At 39.2% G+C, this 22,674-nt stretch overlaps 3 protein-coding genes across 7 annotated transcripts; all 3 read left to right on the plus strand.

Annotated features, from left to right (window-relative positions):
• The first annotated feature begins 3,412 nt into the window (after window positions 1-3,412).
• LOC130471398 (RING-H2 finger protein ATL32-like) lies at window positions 3,413-4,123 on the plus strand. The gene has a single exon (XM_056841483.1). The coding sequence runs from the start codon at window positions 3,413-3,415 to the stop codon at window positions 4,121-4,123; it is 711 nt and encodes a 236-aa protein (XP_056697461.1).
• Window positions 4,124-6,772: 2,649 nt separating this feature from the next.
• Window positions 6,773-7,901, plus strand: LOC110786197 (E3 ubiquitin-protein ligase ATL6-like). The gene has a single exon (XM_021990736.2). The coding sequence runs from the start codon at window positions 6,818-6,820 to the stop codon at window positions 7,637-7,639; it is 822 nt and encodes a 273-aa protein (XP_021846428.1). The 5' UTR covers window positions 6,773-6,817; the 3' UTR covers window positions 7,640-7,901.
• A 1,929-nt stretch (window positions 7,902-9,830) lies between these two features.
• LOC130459812 (uncharacterized) lies at window positions 9,831-12,296 on the plus strand. 5 transcript variants are annotated; one of them, XM_056827390.1, is made up of 4 exons: window positions 9,831-10,551; window positions 11,171-11,405; window positions 11,562-11,699; window positions 11,936-12,296. In XM_056827390.1, exons 1-4 carry the CDS (start codon window positions 10,345-10,347, stop codon window positions 12,082-12,084), a joined length of 729 nt encoding a protein of 242 aa, XP_056683368.1. In that variant the 5' UTR covers window positions 9,831-10,344; the 3' UTR covers window positions 12,085-12,296. The 5 variants fall into 5 exon arrangements, with proteins under 5 accessions (XP_056683368.1, XP_056683366.1, XP_056683364.1 ...); XM_056827388.1 differs by having other exon boundaries at window positions 9,833-10,551; window positions 11,490-11,699; XM_056827386.1 differs by having other exon boundaries at window positions 9,833-10,551; window positions 11,171-11,699.
• Window positions 12,297-22,674: the final 10,378 nt, after the last annotated feature.

A 22,674-nucleotide genomic window follows, 5' to 3' on the forward strand; every position in this document is an offset into this window, starting at 1 on the left:
GAATCTCTTTACATAATTGCGAAGGGTCTCCGTATCTCCTTGCCTGACTGCCATTAAGTTGACACTTGTCTTTTGGTGCCTCCGACCCGCCGCAAATTGGCTGATGAAAACTCTTTCAAGTTCATTGTAGCTCTTGATACTTCCTTTTGCTACGTGCTTGTTGAACCAGATAAGGGCCAGACCCTTCAAAGTAGTAGGGAAGTATCGGCACCAAGTGGCTCCACACCCGGTCTGGACGCTCATTTGGGCTGCGTAGGCAGCCATGTGCTCCTCTGGGTCCGTAGTTCCATCGAAAGTTTCAATGGTAGGAACCTTCACTTTATCCCGGCGAGGGGTGTTCATTATCTCTTGGGAGAATGGGGTGAGGGCTTCTTGCAACGATGAGGTAGGTCTGTGCTTATCAATTCTTGGTTGGGGGGAGTCCCACCTTCCTCTTGGGGAGGCATGCCTACCTCTGCTCTCTGGGGGTGGCGAGTATGTTCGCTCACGGCGCGGAGGGCTCCTCTCTATTCTCGAAGGCGAACGAGGTCTAGGGCGATGAGAGGATGAATGGTCCCTTGGATGTTGGTCACGGAGTGAAGTCCGTGGCCTGGGGGAATGGCCTCTAGTTCGGGTAAGGGGTGAGTGCCGCCTCCTTGTGGGAGATGTCCTTCGGGAGCTGACTTCGATTGGCTCGGCCTGCTTTGAAGGAGTGGGGTGATCTCGTGCAGAGACTGTAGTCCTGACACTAGAGGGGGGTAGACCTCGGGTGATCCTATCATTCCTGATGGCTTCTCTGGCTTGTTCGAGGCGCCTCTTGTGTAAGAGGTCTCGAGCATCGAGGTCTCCTCTGTGCAACCGTCGCTCTTCAATTATCCGGCGTGCATCTTGATTGGCCCTTGATTGATTTGGGCGAGGCTGTGCCCCACCCCTGTCTCCTAGCCTGTCCATCACACTTCGAGGCTGTGCCCTGTGAATGGTGTGAGATGCCGTGCTCACTCTTGAGCTAGCTGGGTGGTTTGGATGCTTCCTTGAAGGTCCTCCTTCTCCCCTCCCTTGGAGGTTGTGGATAGCCTCATTGACCTGAGCAGCCAAATGTTCCAGATCCTTTTGGGTGGCCAAGTTCCCCAGGTGACCTTCAACACAAGGCTGCTGGTTCTCATGGTCTTGGTCGCCATCATGATCATCTCCGTTCCCCGGAATAGGCATCAGCACATAATTAGGATGGGACCCTGATCGGTGAGAGGATGACTGTTGCCTGGTTCGTCGAGTGTTAACCATGGCTTGTAGTTGACTTCCCCACAGACGGCGCCAACTGTTTCTGCGAAGAAAATGCTTAAGTATGAAAATAGGGGAAGCCTCGTCAACCAGGCTGTCGTTTTCCTCCGATCGGTCGTGGTTTGTCCTACAAAAACGGCAAACGTAAACTGGCCCGGGGGGTTTCCGGGAAAACCCTCTCCGACGCTCAAGTCAGTCCTTGTAGAGAGAGAAAGTAGTGAGAGAGTTGGTTTGGGAATAATTGCATACCTCAGTAATGATTAGGTGAGACATATTTATAGTAATGCAGGATGGCATTATTAGTAAATATAGGCAAGTGTAGGGGCATGGAATCTTGGGCTTGTTAGAGGCTGAGATATGGGCCCCTAACTTCTGGTCTGAGCCCATCAGAAGGTTTGTGTTTGAGGGTATTTTCAGTAATTTCCCTTAGAAGGGTATTTTGGTAATTTATGCAAAAAAGTGGGTCCCACAGGGGGCCCGAACAGGTAGTTTGTCAAAGACTACGTAACCAAATACGTAGTAACATAAGTGATTATTAGTTGTAAATAATTTAACTGTCTTAAATAAAAATAAAAATAATTTGTGGTCCCATGAGTAAAAATTGTGAAACAAAGTCACCTATATAATTAAATTAAACACTCCATCCAGTAGACCATGACTACACTAAAAAGGGAGACTTTGTAAAATAACATGTACCATCTTCATCACATTTTTTGTATTCCCATTATAAAGTTTTATCTGTTACTATGTACGTTACGTTAGGGGGAACCTGTGTTTCCCCGCAATAATAATTGGAAGGGGACAAAATCCTATCCACTCACAACTCGCCCCGAATTCAGATTAGCTCTAACGTAAACTGGTTAATACACCAAAAAATATATGTTACTAATTACGTTACGTTATGCTTCCTCTATTTGTTTTTACTCGTAATATTTGTCACTTAATTTCACACTTGCAAATACATAATTTTGATCATTAATATTTTAAATTTTCTTAAAGAAATGATTATAAAAGTTAACACTACAAGAATTTGTATCTTTAACGACAACCTAATTAAGACGGGTCAAAAATCCCGTCGCAAAAGCCTTTTGCGACGGGGCTAACAACCAAACAATGACGGGAATACCCGTCGCAAATGTCTTTTACGACGGGTTTACGACGGATTTACGACGGGATTTCTATTAACGACGGCCCCCTTTTATGACGGGTTCGCGACAAGAAATCCCGTCGTTAATCAACGATTATTGGCCTTTCGCGACGGGATCGTTAATAGTACAATTTTTTGTAGTGTAATATTTTGAAAATACACATTGAAAAAATATATAAAGCTACATGACTATGTTTTATCTTAGACGTAAATAACCAACAATAGTTAAAGTAGCATATATATGTGAATAGCGTACAAACTCCAAACGCTGCGAGTATTAAAAATGGAAAAAATATTTGATAATCAGAACACGTATGTTGTTGCAGATATCACATACTCCCTCCGTCCCTTAATACTCGACCTGTTTTGACTTTTTGCACTATTCACATAATTCACTTTGACCTTATTTTATTTTTAGTATATGAAAACAAATGTTAGTACATAATATATTGTTGGATTCGTCTTAATATATATTTTCAAAATATTAATATTTTATAAGTTTTTATAATATGTAATTAAAAAAATTGGTGGTCAAAGTTGTGCATTGACAAACGTGTCCGCTCAAAACAGGTCGAGTATTAAAGGACAGATGGAGTATAAGTATATAACCCTTACAAGTCAATATGTCGATCGTTACTTGTAAGTTGTAACTACCATTTAATTTGTTTCAATATATAAACAAGAAAATAAATATTCAACAAGCTACACAAGTTATAATTAATAAGCGTCAAAGTATTTGCTTTAATTTATTTTTAATATTTAATTTCCAAAAATAAAACATAAAATTTGAAACATTCTGCTTATGTAACACAACTACGTCATGTAAACTCATTGAACAAGCAAAACTAACGCGTAAGTGTATATGTACTTGGGAGAATTTGCCAACACTTAACAGCTAATTAACAAAACCATCTTATCTAGAACATCAATACAAAATTTGGTCCCTTTTCTTTATAAAACCCAAAAGTTAATAAATCTTAGTATTAATTAGCTAATTAAACTTAAGCAATGTGTGAGAAGAACTGTTGTAATCATACACACCACGCAATCTTCTTCTTCTTCCTCCTCTCCCTTCTACTCTTGCTTAACGCCTCCAATATCAACCTTTTCAACCACTCCACACGGCCGTCCCACGGTGCAAAAGCCGGTGAAAACGATGCCGGTTCTCCCTCTCCTCCATGTGGCACCACCGGCACCACTAAGATGGTTATGGCTTTTCTATATGGCGCCTTATTCACATTGATCCTTACTATAGTTACAAACAACTCGGGATTATCCTCTCCTAAACACAATGACGAGAGGGCGGCCTACTCCGGCGCGGGCCCTTCCGATCGTACGACATTTACGAGATCTATCGTTGATGACGATGAGGTGGTCGAGGGAGGAGGAGTCGGGGTCGGGTTCGCCTTGCTGAGGACGTTTCCGACGTTTGCTTACTCGGTGAGGCGGCCGCCGAAGATGGGGAAGGGGTCGCCGTTTTGTGTGGTTTGTCAAAGTAAGTTTAGAGATGGAGAGTTGGTAAGATGGTTGCCTGAATGTGATCATATGTTTCATCTTTCTTGTATCGATAAGTGGTTGACTTCTCATAAGACTTGCCCTTCTTGTCGTGATGATCTTGATATTACCACAACTAGTCATGGATCTATTTCAAATAATGGTACTATTTCTAATGAGATTTATGATTATTTCAATAATGAGTATAATTTATATCTAGGGTAATACTTTAGTTTTAGATCATTTATATTCGTGTACTTTTTGTATATATTTGTTGTTGAGGCAAAAGAATGTACCGATTGGAATTAACCTTACATATGTCGGCCCCTTTCGAAAATAAATAAATTACGTACATAGACGATCCAATAATTTAACCATTATGGGTCAGGTCTTATACGCTGGATTAGAACTTTCGACCTCAAAGTCACAAGGTGCAGCAGGAATCACTACAAGATATTGTACTATTAACGACGGGAAATCCCGTCGCTAAAGACCAATAATTGTTGATTAACGACGGGATTTTCCGTCGCGAACCCGTCATAAAACGGGGCCGTCGTTAATGGAAAATCCCGTCGTTAATCCGTCGTAAAAGACATTTTCGACGGTTGTTCCCGTCGTTGGGTTGTCATCCCGTCGCAAAAGTCTTTTTAAGACGGGATTTTAACCCGTCGTTATTAGGTTGTCATAAAAGATACAAATTCTTGTAGTGAATATCACCACTAACCTACACGGCTACACCAAGCTTATTTGATATTATGTTCATACATATTTTATTGCATAATTTTTTGTCGATTATGAGCCTTACTTGTATGTATAAAGGGTAAATCGAATTTAATTTGTAAGGGGCCTAGGTTCGTCTAATTAGGTTGTGCAGGAATGGATGTAAATTGTGTACATATGGTAACATTTGGAAGAAATTACCTTTGACTATTGAGTTTTCTCAAACTCAACATGTAAGCTTTGTTTATAGGTAAATGTTATATTAGTTGAGTTGACTTGACTTTTCTCTATTTCTTTAATTTATCCTGCAACTTGGATTGTATAATTAAATTAAATACCAAAAAGCTTGATAATTTGTCAATGCTAGTGGATTATATTTGATCTTATTGTTTAATTTCAACTGTTTTTGTTTTTTTGTTTTTTGTTGTGGCTTTGTGAATATATTGTAGTAGTTCAATAAGTTTTTTTTTTTTTTTGACATTTAAGTTTTATATTTATGATGCTTAAAAAATTATGGTCTGAGTTATTAGATGGGATCTGTTTAAAAAAACTATTTGGTTACAAACTGAAGTATTTTTGTGTGTGACATTGACATTGTTGAGGCCCAGGCGGCCGAAAGCTAGAGACAGTTTTTTTAGTTTATTGAAGCTTATTTCCTAGATAGAACATTTCCAACGACCCGGTAGGACAATTTATCTCAAAAAAGATAACGTATTTAGGAGCATGCACGGTTAAATGGCGAAGCCAATCATAAATTCTAATTAACATTTATGCATCACAATAGTATACGAATTGAAACAAATTCTGATTCTAAGTAGATTCTTACGATCATATTAAGATAAACTTCGAAGTCATAGAAATGTAATACGAAATTACGAATTCACGTACATTACAAATACCTAGATGGTAGAATCTTACGATTTTAAAATCCTATTCAAAACGACCCAATCAATATGAATTGAATAGAATTACAATTTCGACAACTACGGATAGGAGCGGATCATGCGGTCTAGTTCGCGCGATCAACATCATATCCAAAACAAGTTCATGTATGCAACAAACAAGTTCATGCAACACTATAATGTTGTATTTATAGTTCAAGAAAAATTGTATCTATAATATCTCTTACTACCTCCGTTTCAAAAAGATCTTTACACTTACTATTTGCAATGACTCCGGTGCAATGTTTGATCGTTAATATATCCAATTTCGTATGGCAAAAAATTATAAAAAGTTGATATTTATAAAATACATTCCGAGATGAATCTAACAAGCTATCTCATGATAATTTTTGATAGATATAATAGTGAGAATTTATGGTCAAAGTTTTGGTATTTTGACACATTTTTTAAAGCGTAAAGATATTTTTAAAACAGAGGCAGTAGCTAGCTAGAACAAGTTAGGAATGGATCATGCTTCTTTGCAATTACTCATATCAATAATTTAATCATGATTATAAAAGACTTCTCATACACATTATCTTTGCGTTTTATGAAATTCTACGTAGAAGGTCTCGCTTTTACCAAATAGTTAAGCTTTTTTAATCATTTCTTTAATTTAACTTGACTCTTTATGTGTTAGGTGGAGGAATATTTTCACTCCAAGAAAGTGGCTGCAATATTTAGAATAGGTGTAAGCTGTAGAATTAGCTTAAACCTTTGTTCTCTTCTCCTAGCATGGTTTGATTTTTCTAGTGTTTGGTCTGGTTTGGTCTAATTTGATTCTTCATGGTCTGGTTTGCATGTTTTCTGCAAGTGATATCTTTTTTCTGATTTGGTCTAATAAGCAATAAGATAATTAATTCTTATTAAGATGAAGAAAACATAATCTTAATTAATGTTATTTAAATAACCAAAGGTTAATTGTGTAGCCAGAATTCGATCCATACATTACGATCAAGCTTTACCAACCAAGCTGGTTGGCATTCACGACTACTGGTTAATAACATGCTACTTCAAAATCTTTTTAAATTGTCTTAATTAGCACAAAATTTTATCTGCAAAGTGTTTGATTCACGACTTCTTGATAATATGAAGTAAGACTTTATAATTTATACTACTTGTCTATATTAAAATTACACTACTTAATTAAGTTGGTACTAAGCTTAATTGATCAATTTACCTATTTAATTACATATTGGCATGATACATTTGCTTCGTAATACCTCTATTTCTCACCAAGTTTCTCCTTATTTTCAACATGAACTCTTTCAATTGCAAGCATTATTACAACAATTTACACATTTTCGTCGTGACATCATTTCTAGTTTGTTCTCTTTACCCACCTAAGACTTCACTTGCAAGAGCACAATATATCAACGTCGACAACTCGGACTCGGACTCGGACTTGACCTCGGACTCGATTTGGAACCCGCTTTACACGGGAATAGTAGCTACGGTCTTAACCATCTTCTTCATCCTCTTCTACTACACGGCTTACACATGCTTCATTCGCTTCTGCTGGCAGCGGCCGGACCCCGTGCCAGATCAACCAGGCCGAGGCGGGCTCGACCCGGCAATCCTTGTGGCTTTCCCTGTCTTTACCTACTCTGATGTGGAAGGCCTTGGACTTACCAAGGGGCCGTTAGGTCCGGTAGAGTGTGCGGTGTGCCTAAGCCCGTTTGAGGAGAAAGACACACTCCGTTTGCTGTCCAAATGTTACCATGTGTTTCACCTTCATTGTGTGGACCGTTGGTTGGCGGCCCACACCACATGTCCGCTTTGTCGAGCCAACCTCGTCACCTTGCCCGGTGAGACGAGTCGAGTGGAATCGGGAAGTGTTGATGAGTCGGGAAGCATCATTTTGTCAGGGGTGGCAGCGGTTGAAAGTGATCATACACCCGAGGGTAAGTTTATTGGCAAGATTTGGAGGTGGAATTCAACAGGGCACTTGACGGAAATCGGATGGGAGGAGGGTGAGGTAAGGTCCGGTTTAAGGTCACCAGAATCAGTACGAAAAGACTTAGTGGCAAGCAATAATTTGACTAGGAGTAGTAGTTGTATAATAACGTTGTGGACGTAGCTAGGAACGTAGGATATATATACAAAGAGAATGAACATAAGTTGCATTTCTTTTGAAACAAATGTGTTTCATACTTTCATTGGCTTATAATAAAGACCTCGCAATTTAGAAGGTGGAGTATGGTGCACAGTGAGAATGGTGCACTTTAAGAACACTAGTATATAATTAAATGAATATTTGGTTACGTAAAAAGAATATGAATATATTTTTAATAAATAGTGAAATAATATACGAGGTATTATAATTTATAACAAAAAAGTGAAATATTATATCGCATGTTCTTTTGTCGTAGTGTCATGTTCCTTTGATTATGCTCATATGTTATTTTGCTCCACTCCATACTCATTGTGCACCATGCACGCTCCATAATCTACTTATCGTAAAGACCTTACAAGAAGTAACACCATAAGTGTCAAAGAACCAACTCAACCATAAGTTACGTTGATGTCTCAATATTAGTTTTATACTCTTTCACGCTCCCTCCCATGAAAGCCCTTTGGGCTTGAAATGTGGATGCAACATAGGTCTCCTCATACCCAACGCTAAATATTCCACTTTAAAAGGAGGGGTGTATGAGATTGAACCTGTGACCTTTGTATCACGATGACTCTTAATGTGGCTAAAAAGACTCGTCCACCTTAGATCAATCGCAACACAACACAACACGTGACACCTTTTATGCCAAGTGTCATATGTTCCGGAAAAGAGGCATAGCAAAATACAATGATTGAATATGTTAAGGAAAGCCTAAAGCAGATGCCCAATTAATAAAGAGGACCACTGAAGCTCTCTACTTCCATATCTATCAACGACACATATCCTCATCTACAAGGTTAACCAATCATATAAACTAGGATTTTTGGAACAAATCCCAAAAACCTAGCCTTATAAATAGCCCAAAATCCCAAGGTAAAGGGGCAATCAATTTATTCTCACCTACCTTAATTATTCTGCTCTAACTTCTCTTCAAAAATATTTTATCTTTTTATCAAATACTTACTTATGTATTGAAGGAAATATTTCTACGGAAATATTTTTGTTTTGCAGGTTGTAAGAAGACTGTGCCAACGCATACTTGATACCTCCATGAAAAGGGCGGCAAGTCAGCGCCAACAAAAGTTCCTTTATCAAATCTGATACCATGTCAAAGGACCAACTTAACCAAAATCTTAAGCTTATGGTTTAAGTCTCAAGATTAGTTTTATTTTCTATAAATAAGATTAGACTAGCCATGTAAATTATATTAACGCAACTCGGTCCAGCCCAGACATGTCAAAAACCAACCCGAAACTGACCCGGAAATATTGGATCTTGAATAAGATATTGTAAACCGTGACCTGATTTTATCCGAATATGAAAAGTAATGGTTCAAAATCCAACCCGATTGAAAATCGTTGTATTTATAATAATAATTGAGATTATAATGAATTTTAAACACAACAAACATGTTGTTATTGTTGTTAGGTATAATTTGATTATGATTATAATTATACCTCATTTTATGTTCGAATTTGACTAAATATAAATCCAAACCCAAAAATGAACGGCCTAAATTAACCTAAACCCAAAAATATCTTTTTAGAACCCAATTTGACCGACTCAAGGTCTAGTCCAGCCTATATTAACCGAACTAACCATGTACTAGTAAGTTCTATTAACCGAACCATTGAAAAAAAGCTCTCGATTTCCCCACTCGTGTACGTACTAGGTCCAATATTTATATTAACCGAACAAACTACTCCCTCCGTCCCGGAATACTCGACCCGGTTTGACCGGCACAGAGTTTAAGGGACTTGAATTGACTTATTTATTTTAATAGGTAGTAGTTGATAGTGGGGTATTATTTTAATGTAGTTAGTGGAAGGTGGGTTAAGAGGTGGGGTTGGGGAGAGTATGGGTTGAATTTTTAATTATTTTTTGTATGGAGTAGGGAGTAGGTGGGTTAATAGGGGTGGAGTGAGAAATAATATAATATTGTTAGAATATTTCCATTTTTAGAAACAGGTCAAGTATTAAGGGACGGCCTGATAAGGAAAACAGGTCAAGTATTCCGGGACGGAGGGAGTAATAGAGGATATTAAAGGTATACTCGTAATTATACTATTGTACCATATTATTATATACATGAGTCACAACCATCCGTATTAGGGTAAATTGTATCATTATATTCACATGGTATCAAGAGCTATAAGTTTTTTCTTTAGATCCAAAAACCCTAAAATCTGATTTTATTAAATATTCATACGGAGTATTGCAATCTGCCAGTACAAAACTCTCGTAATTGTGCTTGCAATTATTAATTTGATACTTCAAAATTTATCTTGGAAATTGTGAGTTACTAATTCAGATTTGTTTTTACTCTTTTTTGTTTTCTTCCGCAAACATCCTTCCCACGTTAATGGAGAACACATCTCCAGTGCTGCCTGCAACCATGGTTATTCCGGCAACCCCAACCACAACCTGCGCCTAGTCCTACACCTCCGCAGGTCCCAGCTCCTGGTTCGCAGCCGCTCCCAGCTTCCCCTGCGCAAAGTAAACCACTTTTGCAGCACCTTGCCGGCAACCACCGGCACGTACCTTCTGGTTCGCAGCCGGACTCTGGGTTTGACGCACCACTCACCTTCACGTGGCAGTCGGCTACTACCACGCCCCGCCGTCTCTTTGAGGCTAGCCACACTGATGCAGCGGCAGGGGTCCTTCGCTCCATGAGTTTTGGTTCGTACGGAGGAGATTATGTCAACTCTAGCTTTTCTAATCCACCTCACACAGGGTCACATGCGATCATCTTTTGGTGGACCTACATTCGTTGGCAGTCAGGGACTGTCACCTCCCATCTCAACGCCAAGTGGTTTCGGCCCTCCCCCCGGTTTTATCCTTACGGCCCGACCTTGTCTCAACTGTCTGGAAATTTGGTAACTTCGACATCTAATGTTAAAAATATAGTTACTAATGTTCTTACTACTGTTGAAAATTATTTACCATGGCGTACGCAGTTTGAATCTTTTTTGGTTTCTCATGGTCTGTTAGCTTCTTTGATGGTTCTATTACTATGCCGAATATGTTTGTGATTGATAATCAAAACCGTCAAACTATGAATCCTGATTATTAACATTGGTTAAGAATTGATCAAACTATACGTTGCTGGTTATTTGCAACTTTGTCTCAAGATATGCTTGTTGAGGTGCATGAAGTTAAGTTGTTTTCGCATTTGCTTTGGGAGAGACTTCAATCTTTTTTTATGCATGCTAGTATGGCCCGTTCTATGGAGTTGAAAACTTTGTTACAACATGTTGCTAAGCAAGAATCTTAGTCTATGGAGTCATATTTGCGTGAAGTAAAAATTCTAGCAAATTCTCTGGCTGCGATTAACTCTCCAGTTTCTACTCATGACTTGATTTTGCACACTGTAATGGGTCTTGGTCAAGATTATGATGCCTTGACAAGTCAGTTTCTACACTTTAATGATAACATTACCTTTGCTGATTTCGTCGGTCATTGTTAAGTCACGAACAACTTATTAAAGGTTGTCAGGTTAGGGAACAAGGTTTTGCCGCACATCAGGCATTCTTGGCAAGTACTCGTTCTGTCTCGAATAGATCGGATAACAACTCCACTTCCTCTACTACAAGGAATAATTTTGAGGGATCCCGTAGCAACAATGGGAGCCGTGGGGGTGGCAAAGGTCGTGGAAAAGGTCGTGGTGGTCGTGGAAAAGGCCGTGGTGGGGGTGCAAACCAAACACAAGCGCAAACACAAAATTCAGGAGGTACAGCTTTATGTAATTCAGTTTTGTCATCTGATAGTGCTGTTGTTGCTCTTGCGTCCTGCGGTACTAACAATTTATTTGCAGGGAATTATAATGTAGAGGGTGTGTTTGGTCCTAGTCCTACAAATATAGTCTGTCAAATCTGTTTCCATCCAGGTCATTCCGCAGTTGCTTGCCCATCTCGTTATTCTCAGAATTCGAATGCCGCTCTTGCTAGTCTTCCCGCAGGAGAGCATAATGAGACTACTTGGTTTCCTGATTCCGGAGCATCTTCTCACATAACTAACGACCTAGGTATGTTATCTGACAAGTCTATTTATACTGGTCCTGTTCATGTTGAAGTAGCAAATGGCACTAAAACCCAATAAAACATGTTGGCAAGGTCACATTAAACTCAAACAGTCGTCCTTTGGTTTTAAACAACGTATACCATTGTCCCAAAATTAAATTTAATCTAATGTCGGTGCAAAAGTTAGCTAAAGATAACAACTGTACTATGAGTTTTAATGGTTCTCATGTTTTTGTAAAAGACAATCAGCTTCTCAAAGCTTCTAGTCAAGGCAGTGTCTATCCCATCACCCTCATCAACCAACCTAGAGATCGGTGGCTTTTGCGTCAATCACAGCTCCAGGTCCTACGTGGCATCGTCGTCTTGGTCATTGTGGTGATAGAGTATTAGGTGCTCTTAAGAGAAATAAAGCAATTGTTTGTGCCAGTAGTAATGTGTTTGATTGTACGTGTTTCATGTTGCTTAGGAAAGTCTCATAGGCTACCTTTCCAGGATGCAATACACTCGTTTGATAAACCTTTGCAATTAGTTCATTCGGATTTGTGGCAATCGCCTATTTTGTCAAACCTTGGTTTTAAATATTATGTTTGATTTGTTGATGATTTCTCTCGCTATACTTGGATTTATCCTTTAAAACAAAAATCGGATGTGCATGATCGATTTATAGATTTTCAAAAATTAGTGGAGAATTTATTTGACTGCAAAATTAAATATTACCAAAGTGATAGGGGTCGGGAATTTGATAATGCTCTTTTGCTTGATCATTTACGAAAATGTGGAATATCTTTTAGAAAATCTTGCCCAGACACTCAACAACAAAACGGTGTTGCTAAACGAAAGCATCGACATATAATTGAACTTGCTCGAGCGATGCTCATTGAGTCATTGCTTCCCGGTCAATTATGGGTCGATGCTGCGTATACGGCAACATATATAATAAATCGATTGCCTAACCCAGTTTTGCAAGGTGCTTCTCCTTTTGAAAAATTATTTTCAAAGCAACCTGATTATTCGATTTTACGAGTGTTTGGTTGTGAGTGTTTTCCGAATTTTATTGCGAAACCATCAAATAAGTTAACTCCGAGGTCAGTTCCATGTGTTTTTATTGGGTATGGCCCGGGCTATAAGGGGTATCGTTGCTATGAACCAAAGTTGGGTCGTGTTTATGTGAGTCGGAATGTGAAATTCCATGAGTCGGTCTTTCCGTATAGATCTCTAGTATTATCGCGTCCTTCGCCGTCGACAAACTCTAGTGATACGGACCCATCCCTCCTCCTCCTTTTACTGTCGTCTTTGTCCCATAGCGTAGCCCAAACTCCGGTTAGCCATCCCCTTGTCGCCCACCTAGGTCAGTCTGGACCGCAACCTGACCGTGGCAAAAATGGCCACGCCACAGCCAGGCCGTGGCCCAATCTGCCAAGCTGTGAAGGGAACACCCAGGCACAACATACCTGCGGTGAGACATGCCCAACCACAGGCACACCGTGGCCTACTGTGCTTCTCTCTTCACCTTTGACTTCCCATCAACTCCCAGGCCCAATATCCGCAGCCCATTTGGGGTTCCTCCCCAACGACCAATTCCCCCCTACAGTCTTTGCAGACCAGTCCTTCCCCTCCCCTTGGCCCATTCTCCTAGTCATCCCACTACTCTAGAAACCCCACACCTAAATTCTACCTCTCCTCCCTTGCCACCTATGGCCCAACATACCCCACCAACCCAACATAGTTCAGTGGCCTGAAGGAAATAATGCCCTTGGTCCAAGTATGCATTCAATGTTAAGTCTAATAAATGCGGTTCAGTATTAATTAACAAGTTAATAATTCAGTGAGATCAAGTGAGTTGAATGCCTAGTTAGAGGTCGCTTCAGTTCAAGTGGAATTAATGATATTAATCCACAGCTTACTCTTGACTGAACCCGTAGGGTCACACAAATAGTACGTAAACGGATCAAGTATTTAATGGCATTAAATACTCTATCTATGGATATTCGGAATCGACAGATCTTGGTTTTAGTGGGAGCTGAGATCGTCACAAGCAAGAAATGAATACTCCAGAAACGATGATATTGCCGGAAACGGAAATATGGATCGTATCGGAAATATAAATATTATCCAAGTCGTAGATGTTGCCGGAAACGGAAACATGGTACGTATCGGAAAATATTATCGGAAATGGAAATATTGCCGGAATCGGAAATATTGCCGGAAACGGAAATATTGTCAGAATCGGAAATATTATCGGAATCGGAAAATAATTCCGGAAACGGAAATATTAAATATTTGTTCGAAACGGAAATTAATTCCGGAATCGGAAATATTAAATATTGTTCGTATCGGAAATTAATTCCGGAACATGCTTTTAATTTTGAATATTATAATTATAATAAATTTCATTTATTCTAATTATTTTACTAAAATTAAAATCATGAATTAATTTTAATACGACTGAAAATAAATTAAATTTGTGGATTCAATTATAAATTTATATGATCTTTAAATTTTAATTAAATTTGTATGTTTCCGGTTAGACTAGAAATACATTTTTATGTTTAAAATTAGTAAAGCATATGAATTTATTGGTTTAAGTGGGAGCCCTTTTAGTCATAAACTCTTGATTAGATCTACAAATCCTTAAGGTTAAAACAACTTGATTAGAAGTAATAAGGACTGAATAATTTGTAGATTATTGGTTCCCTTGATTAATTGCTGCAAATATTTATGTGATGCATAACGTGTTTTACTAACCAGCTATGTGGGCCATTCATGATAATGAATGGGTGAATGGTATATATTGTATATGTACTGTTTTGCAGGTTATGAAGTGACTAGTATGGCCCAAATAGGATAGAAAATATGGTCTGCGTACCATTAATTTGAATGTAATTGGTCTAAAGTACCAAAATTGTTTTTCAATTCAAATATGGTCTTCGTACCATCATAAAGTTGTAATTAGTTTAATTATAGCTTATCCTATTTGAAGAAAATGGTGCCTCCCACGGAGATTTTCGAGACGGACTTTGAAGTTGAAGCTTCAAGATGAAGTCGGGCCATACTAGATCACATTTATCTTATGCATGCTTTAAGTTATTTATTGCTTTAAATATGTCTTAATTATGCATGAAATTGTGGCTTGATTATGTTGCATGATTAAGGATTTTAGTTCACTTAAAATCTAACCAACATAGTAAGAGCCTTAAGTTCCAAACTTAAAAATTGAGTTAAAAGGTGCCATGCCAAAATATACACTTGCTTGGATATCCTTTACATCAATCTAGTAATAGTTTTCGCTCAGCGAGGTGTTACTTATTGGTCCTAAAGGGGCAAGGTACACAAATAATTGTGAGTACATGTTAGTTTTGGTGAAACTCAACGATATAAGTAAGGAGTCCTTTTATGTCGTGGAAAAATCGATAGGTTTACCTAATAAGTTCTTAGACGTGCCTATCAACCAAGAATAGTTTCTAGACTATTAGCAAAAGGTTTTTGCTTACCTAAGATGTTTTAGGATTAAGTCGACAAACTGTGCTTAATTCTTCAATGGATTTTAGGATCTTGGAATCATTTTATTCACACCTGCCGGAACACAAAACTTGAATAAAATGCTTAATGAACATTGAATTATGCATGTATGCTAGAATTTAAGTTTATTAAGAGAAACTGTGAATGGTTATTTATTTGTTTATCCTTTTCCATTGTAGTTTTAATTATGGCAAACAACAATTCATTCATCATTCGATCAATTCTCGAAAAAGAGAAGTTGAGCAGGAAAAACTTCCTTGACTGGGAAAGGAACTTGCAAATAGTTCTTATGCAGGAAGAAAAGGAGTATGTCCTGGAAGAGGCGATGCCCGAAGCCGCAGGCGACGGGGTCACTCAGGCAGCCCTCAATCGTTGGATTGATGCCAACAAGGATGTGAAATGTCTAATGCTCGCCACCATGAGTGCAGAGCTGCAGAAAACGTTAATCAACTCAGATGCTTTCACGATCATCAGTGAGTTAAAGAACATGTTCCAAGATCTGGCTCGAGTCGAAAGATTCGAGACTCATAGGCAAATTCTTGAGACCAAGCTTAAGAAAGGCGAGCCCGTAAGTCCACATGTTCTCAAAATGATTGGACTCATTGAGAATATGAGTCGGCTGGATCAGCAATTCTCTCAGGAAATGGCTGTAGACACCATCCTCCATTCTCTTCATAACGGGTATGATCAGTTCAAACTGAACTACAGTATGAATAGTCTGGAAAAAACGCTCACTGAGCTTCACGGTATGCTAAAGACCGCTGAAAAGACGCTCAAAAGTGATAAGCAAGATGTGCTTATGGTGCGTGGGGGCAAGTTCAAGAAATCTGGAAAGAAGAGGAATGCTAAGAAAGGTGGCAACAAGGCCAGCCCAACTAAGCAAACTGGCGCCAAGTCTGAAAAGAGGAAGGTCAGTCAACCCACTTCTGAATCTGAATGCTTCTACTGCAAGAAGAAGGGGCATTGGAAGAGAGATTGCTTGAAGCTAAAGGAAGATTAGAAGAACGGAACAGTCGTTCCATCTTCAGGTATTTTCGTTATAGACTGTATACTTGCTAATTCAACTTCTTGGGTATTAGATACAGGTTGTGGCTCACACTTATGTTCCAATCCACATGGACTAAGAAGAAGTAGAAAGTTAAGCAAGGGTGAAGTCGACCTACGAGTGGGAAATGGAGCACGGATTGCTGCATTAGCTGTAGGAACTTATTATTTGTCGTTGCCCTCTGGGCTAGTTTTGGAACTGGAAGAATGTTTCCATGTTCCAAGTCTTACTAAAAACATCATTTCAGTTTCTTGCTTAGATGCTAAGGGATTTTCCTTTTTAATAAAAGACAATAGTTGTTCGTTTTATTTTAAAGAGATGTTTTATGGATCTGCTAGATTAGTCAATGGACTTTATTTATTAGATCACGACAAACAAGTTTATAACATAAATACCAAAAATGCCAAAAAGGATGATTCAGATCTCACCTATCTGTGGCATTGTCGATTAGGCCATATAAACATGAAACGCTTAGAAAGACTTCAAAAGGAAGGAATTCTAGAACCATTTGACTTAGAGGATTATGGTAAATGCGAATCATGTTTACTTGGCAAAATGACAAAGCAACCTTTCTCTAAAGTTGGAGAAAGAGGAAATGAACTATTGGTTTTAATCCATACAGATGTATGTGGACCAATGAGTACAAATACTAGAGGTGGTTTCAGCTACTTTATCACTTTCACTAATGACTTTAGTAGATATGGTTATGTCTACCTAATGAAGCATAAGTCTGAATCCTTTGACAAATTCAAGGAATTTCAGAGTGAAGTAGAGAATCAATTAGGCAAGAAGATTAAGGCACTGCGGTCTGATAGAGGCGGTGAATATCTGAGCTATGAATTTGATGACCATCTGAAAGAATGTGGAATTCTGTCAGAATTAACTCCTCCTGGAACACCACAATGGAATGGTGTGTCGGAACGGAGGAACAGAACCTTGCTAGACATGGTCAGGTCAATGATGGGTCAGGCCGAACTTCCAATAGAATTTTGGGGACATGCACTAAATACAGCTGCACTCACTATAAATAGAGCTCCGTCTAAAGCTGTCGAAAAGACTCCATATGAGTTATGGTTTGGAAAGCCTCCAAATGTGTCTTTTCTTAAGATTTGGGGATGTGAAGTATACGTCAAACGATTAATTTCAGACAAACTTCATCCGAAATCTGACAAATGTATCCTTGTGGGCTATCCAAAGGAAACAAAGGGGTATTACTTCTACAATACATCTGAGAACAAGGTGTTTGTTGCTCGAGATGGTGTCTTTTTGGAGAAGAATCACATTTCCAAAATGACAAGTGGGAGAAAAGTAGACCTCGAAGAAATTCGAGTCGAACAACAAACTCTAGAGAATGCTCAAGATGACATTCAGGATGAAACTCAGAGATCTTTAGAAGAATCTGGTGAGAATCATGGTCAATCTAGAAATGTTACCCCGCGTAGATCGCAAAGATATAGATCTCAACCGGAAAGGTACTTAGGTATTTTAACGAACGAGAGCTATGACGTTCTATTACTTGAAAGTGATGAACCTGCGACTTACAAACAAGCTATGACGAGCCCTAGCTCCAAGCAATGGCAAGAAGCCATGCAATCTGAATTAGACTCCATGTCTGAAAACCAAGTATGGGATTTGGTCGATTTGCCAGATGGCTACCAAGCCATTGGAAGCAAATGGGTTTTCAAACTGAAAAAGGACAAGGATGGGAAACTTGAAGTTTTCAAAGCTAGATTGGTTGCAAAAGGTTACAGGCAAGTCCACGGTGTGGATTGCGATGAAAATTTTTCACCGGTTGCAATGCTAAAGTCTATTCGGATAATGTTAGCAATCGCTGCATATTACGATTACGAAATATGGCAGATGGATGTCAAAACCGCTTTCTTAAACGGCGTTTTAACAGAAACTGTGTTTATGACACAACCTGAAGGTTTTGAGGATCCAAAGAATGCTAAAAAGGTATGAAAGCTAAAGAAATCAATCTACGGATTGAAGCAGGCATCCAGGAGCTGGAATATACGTTTTGATGAAGCAGTCAGTGACTTCGGTTTCATCAACAACGCAGACGAATCTTGTGTATACAAGAAGGTCAATGGGAGCAAAATTGCTTTTCTATTATTATATGTCGACGACATATTACTTATCGGAAATGGCATTCCTATGTTGAACTCTGTCAAGATTTGGCTTGGAAAATGTTTTTCGGTGAAGGATCTAGGAGAAGCACAGTACATATTGGGCATCAAGATTTACAGAGATAGATCTAAAAAAATGATTGGACTTAGTCAAAGCACTTATATCAATAAGGTGCTTGATAGGTTCAAGATGGCAGACTCCAAGCGAGGCTACCTACCCATGTCTCATGGAATGACTCTAAGCAAGACTCAGTGCCCAAAAACACTTGATGAGCGTAGACGAATGAATGGGATTCCATATGCATCATTGATTGGTTCAATAATGTATGCTATGATATGTACACGCCCGGATGTTGCGTACGCACTCAGTGCTACGAGCAGATACCAGTCAGACCCAGAAGAGGCACATTGGACTGCTGCCAAGAATATTCTGAAGTACCTGAAAAGGCACAAAGATGACTTCCTGGTCTATGGTGGAGATGATGAATTAATTGTTAAAGGCTATACGGACGCAAGTTTCCAAACCGACAAAGATGATTTCAGATCACAGTCTGGGTTTGTCTTCTGCCTCAACGGAGGTGCAGTAAGCTGGAAAAGTGCTAAGCAAAGCACCATTGCGGATTCTACAACTGAAGCGGAGTACATTGCTGCACATGAAGCAGCAAAGGAAGATATATGGCTAAGGAAGTTCATAGGTGAACTAGGTGTAGTCCCCTCCATTAAAGGACCAATAGCCCTGTATTGTGATAACAACGGAGCTATTGCACAGGCAAAGGAGCCTAGACACCACCAAAGAGTCAAGCATGTACTTCGTAGATTTCACCTTCTACGAGAGTTCGTTGAAAGAAAAGAAGTCGAGATAAGCAAGATTGGAACTGATGAAAACATATCAGATCCATTGACTAAACCTCTGCCGCAGGCGAAGCACAACTCGCACACTGCAGCTATGGTAATCAAGCATATTGGAGAATGGCTTTGATGTCCTTATTTAATGTTTTGAAGTTTTAGAGTTTAAATCTTTGTAAAACATTATTGGTTAATCATTCACAATATATGAATAGAATTCATTTTTCCATTTAATTGTGGTTTATTAAATGATGAGTCCCTTCAATTTGACGATATATTCAAGATAGACTGTCAGGACCAGTCCTGTGACTAAGAAATGTCTATCAAGTGAACTTGAATGTCAAAAGTTGAAAATGGTCCCTGGTCGGAGTTTTCTATAAAATTGGACGCATAGAAAACGTTAGACGACTAGAATGCAAGATGACTAGTAGTTCTGTTTCTTGAACTATGTGGACATGGCAATGTCATAATCATTTGCATAGATACTTACTTTGGGAAGACTAGTATCGGACAGACCTATGAAACTTTACTGTAAGAGATGAAAATCTGTCATAAGTAAATTTCATTAAAATTATTAGACACTAAATCCTCAATACCTGAGTGATTTGAGATTACTTGTTTGAAAACTGGTTGCTTTGACGTTGACCAACCGTCGCACCGTAAAAGGAGGCTATAAAGGCAACGGTCAGGTAATCACCTATCAAACGAAGTCTAATCTCAAGATCGCAAGATTGGGATTGTCCTCCCATAAATCGGGATGAGATGCTTAAAAGTTGTACAAGGCCACTCGGAGAGCTAGAAACTGTGAAATGCATGGCCGTGCTCAGATGAATCATAGGCTATGATTATCTGCTTATTTGATCAGTTGAACTCTGAAACCGAGAAACACCTCTGGACATAATAAGGATGACAGCTCTTACCTTATGTTCAAGAGCAAGCATCAAGCGACAAAGGAATTAGGAAATGCACACTTGTCCCTAAGGACAAGTGGGAGACTGAAGAAAATAATGCCCTTGGTCCAAGTATGCATTCAATGTTAAGTCTAATAAATGCGGTTCAGTATTAATTAACAAATTAATAATTCAGTGAGATCAAGTGAGTTGAATGCCTAGCTAGAGGCCGCTTCAGTTCAAGTGGAATTAATGATATTAATCCACAACTTACTCTTGACTGAACCCGTAGGGTCACACAAATAGTACGTAAACGGATCAAGTATTTAATGGAATTAAATACTCTATCTATGGATATTCGGAATCGACGGATCTTGGTTTCAGTGGGAGCTGAGATCGTCACAAGCAAGAAATGAATACTCCGGAAACGATGATATTGCCGGAAACGGAAATATGGATCGTATCGGAAATATAAATATTATCCAAGTCGTAGATGTTGCCGGAAATGGAAACATGGTACGTATCGGAAAATATTATCGGAAATGGAAATATTGCCGGAATCGGAAATATTGCCGGAAACGGAAATATTGTCAGAATCGGAAATATTATCGGAATTGGAAAATAGTTCCGGAAACGGAAATATTAAATATTTGTTCGAAACGGAAATTAATTCCGGAATCGGAAATATTAAATATTGTTCGTATCGGAAATAAATTCCGGAACCGGAAATTTAATCGGAAGCGTATCGTACGAATAAGCATCGGACGAGGCCTGCCGGACGAAGGCCCAGCACGAAGCCAGGCCATCGCCCAGCAAGCAAAGACGCGCGCCAACGCCCAACCCATCGCCCAGCAAGCAAAGACGCGCGCCAACGCCCAGCCCAAGGCAGCGCCAGGCCCACCGCAAGGCAGGCCCAGCGCGCCAAGGCAAGGCTGCCCAGCGTGGGCTGCGTGGGCCGAGCGCACGCGTGCGGGCGCCCTCGTGGCTCCGTGCGTGTGTGTTTGTGTCCATGCACAATTCCTAAATCTATTAGGATTTGGTGTATGATTAAACTCCTATTCCTATTAGGATTATTTAATTAATTAGAGTCCTTGTAGGATTCTAAGTTTAATTAAATCGTATCCTACTAGGATTCCAATTCCCTTTCCAAACCTCTATAAATAAGGGCCTAGGGTCATAATTTATAAACACGATTGAAGTATTCAAAGGGTAAGTTTTTGAAAGAAAAATTCAGCCACTCTCTTGCACTAATAGCCGAAAATTCCCAAGCACCTTAAGGGCGATTCTAGTTGGTCAATCTTGAGGCGGATCCGGACGTACTGTGGACTATCTACGGAGGGACGACACTTGGAGTCCTAAAGACTTGTTCTTGTTCGGTTCGAGCGCAGCTAGGGAAGGCACGCTACAAAGTGTATGCATCTATACTATGCTAAATGATTATGTGTAAATAATTTGCTTTCCTGGCTTTATGGTTTTTCCGCATGATTTATGTATTGTCATATGTATCATAACCTAACATGGCCCAACTTCCAAATGATTTAAGTGCTCCACTTTCTAGCACAACCCAATCATCATGTGAGTTTAATGCCCAACCATTAAATGAGCCTAGCACATATACAACACATTTAGTGTCGCCAATATCTCCAATCCCGACTCAAGTCTCGAATACACCTCCCTCGAGTGGTAATTTTACGGATCCGTCTACGAGCAATGTTCATCAAATGCGAACACGTGCTAAAGAAGGCATTTATAAACCAAAATCAATATTAAATCTCAGTACAGTTGAAAAAGAAAAGGCACCGACATGTTTTTCTAAAGCTCACAAAATTTCGAAATGGCGTGAAGCCATGGCGGAAGAGATTAATGCAATGCTTGTCAACAAAATTTGGGATTTAGTGCCATTTGATGCATCAAAGAACTTGGTTGGTACAAAATGGATTTATACGATAAAAACCGACGAAGATGGTCATGTGATTAATCCTAAGGCTCGTCTGGTTGCTCGTGGGTTCGGATAGCAAGAAGGTATAGATTATTCTGAGACTTTTAGCCCTGTTGTTAAATCAACCACTATTCGGTTGGTTTTGTCTTTAGCTCTTTCTTCAAATTGGGTCATTGGTCAATTAGACGTTAAAAATGCGTTCTTACATGGTGATTTAATTGAGGAGGTATACATGAAACAACCTGCAGGTTTTATTCATCCTGATTTTCCTAACCATATTTGTCGTCTTAATTAGGAAAGTAATCTATGGTTTGAAACAGGCTCCTAGAGCTTGGTATCTTTGCTTCAACAGTTTTTTGTTACAACAGGGCTTCTTTTGTTGTCAATCAGATAATTATATGTTCATTTTTCGTCGTGAAAAATTTATTGTTTATCTTCTTCTTTATGTTGATGATATCATTGTCACGGGCAACTCGGCTCCTTTGATCACCAAACTCATATCTCTTTTGTCTGCCGAGTTTGCTATGAAATATCTAGGTGATCTGCACTATTTCCTAGGAGTGCAGGCAATTCGTACTTCCAAAGGTTTATTTTTGTGTCAGAAAAAGTATG

The sequence above is a fragment of the Spinacia oleracea genome, chromosome 4 (assembly GCF_020520425.1).
Source record: "Spinacia oleracea cultivar Varoflay chromosome 4, BTI_SOV_V1, whole genome shotgun sequence".
In the NCBI taxonomy this organism is placed as follows: Eukaryota; Viridiplantae; Streptophyta; class Magnoliopsida; order Caryophyllales; family Amaranthaceae; genus Spinacia; species Spinacia oleracea.

Coding starts and splice junctions, on each gene's coding strand:
- LOC130471398 (XM_056841483.1), top strand. CDS start 3,413: ATGTGTGAGAAGAACTGTTGTAATCATACACACCACGCAATCTTCTTC.
- LOC110786197 (XM_021990736.2), top strand. CDS start 6,818: ATGAACTCTTTCAATTGCAAGCATTATTACAACAATTTACACATTTTC.
- LOC130459812 (XM_056827386.1), top strand. CDS start 10,345: ATGAGTTTTGGTTCGTACGGAGGAGATTATGTCAACTCTAGCTTTTCT. Junction 10,552..11,170: donor CTCAACTGTCTGGAAATTTG/GTAACTTCGACA, acceptor AAAGGTTGTCAG/GTTAGGGAACAAGGTTTTGC. Junction 11,700..11,935: donor TCACATAACTAACGACCTAG/GTATGTTATCTG, acceptor TTTTTGTAAAAG/ACAATCAGCTTCTCAAAGCT.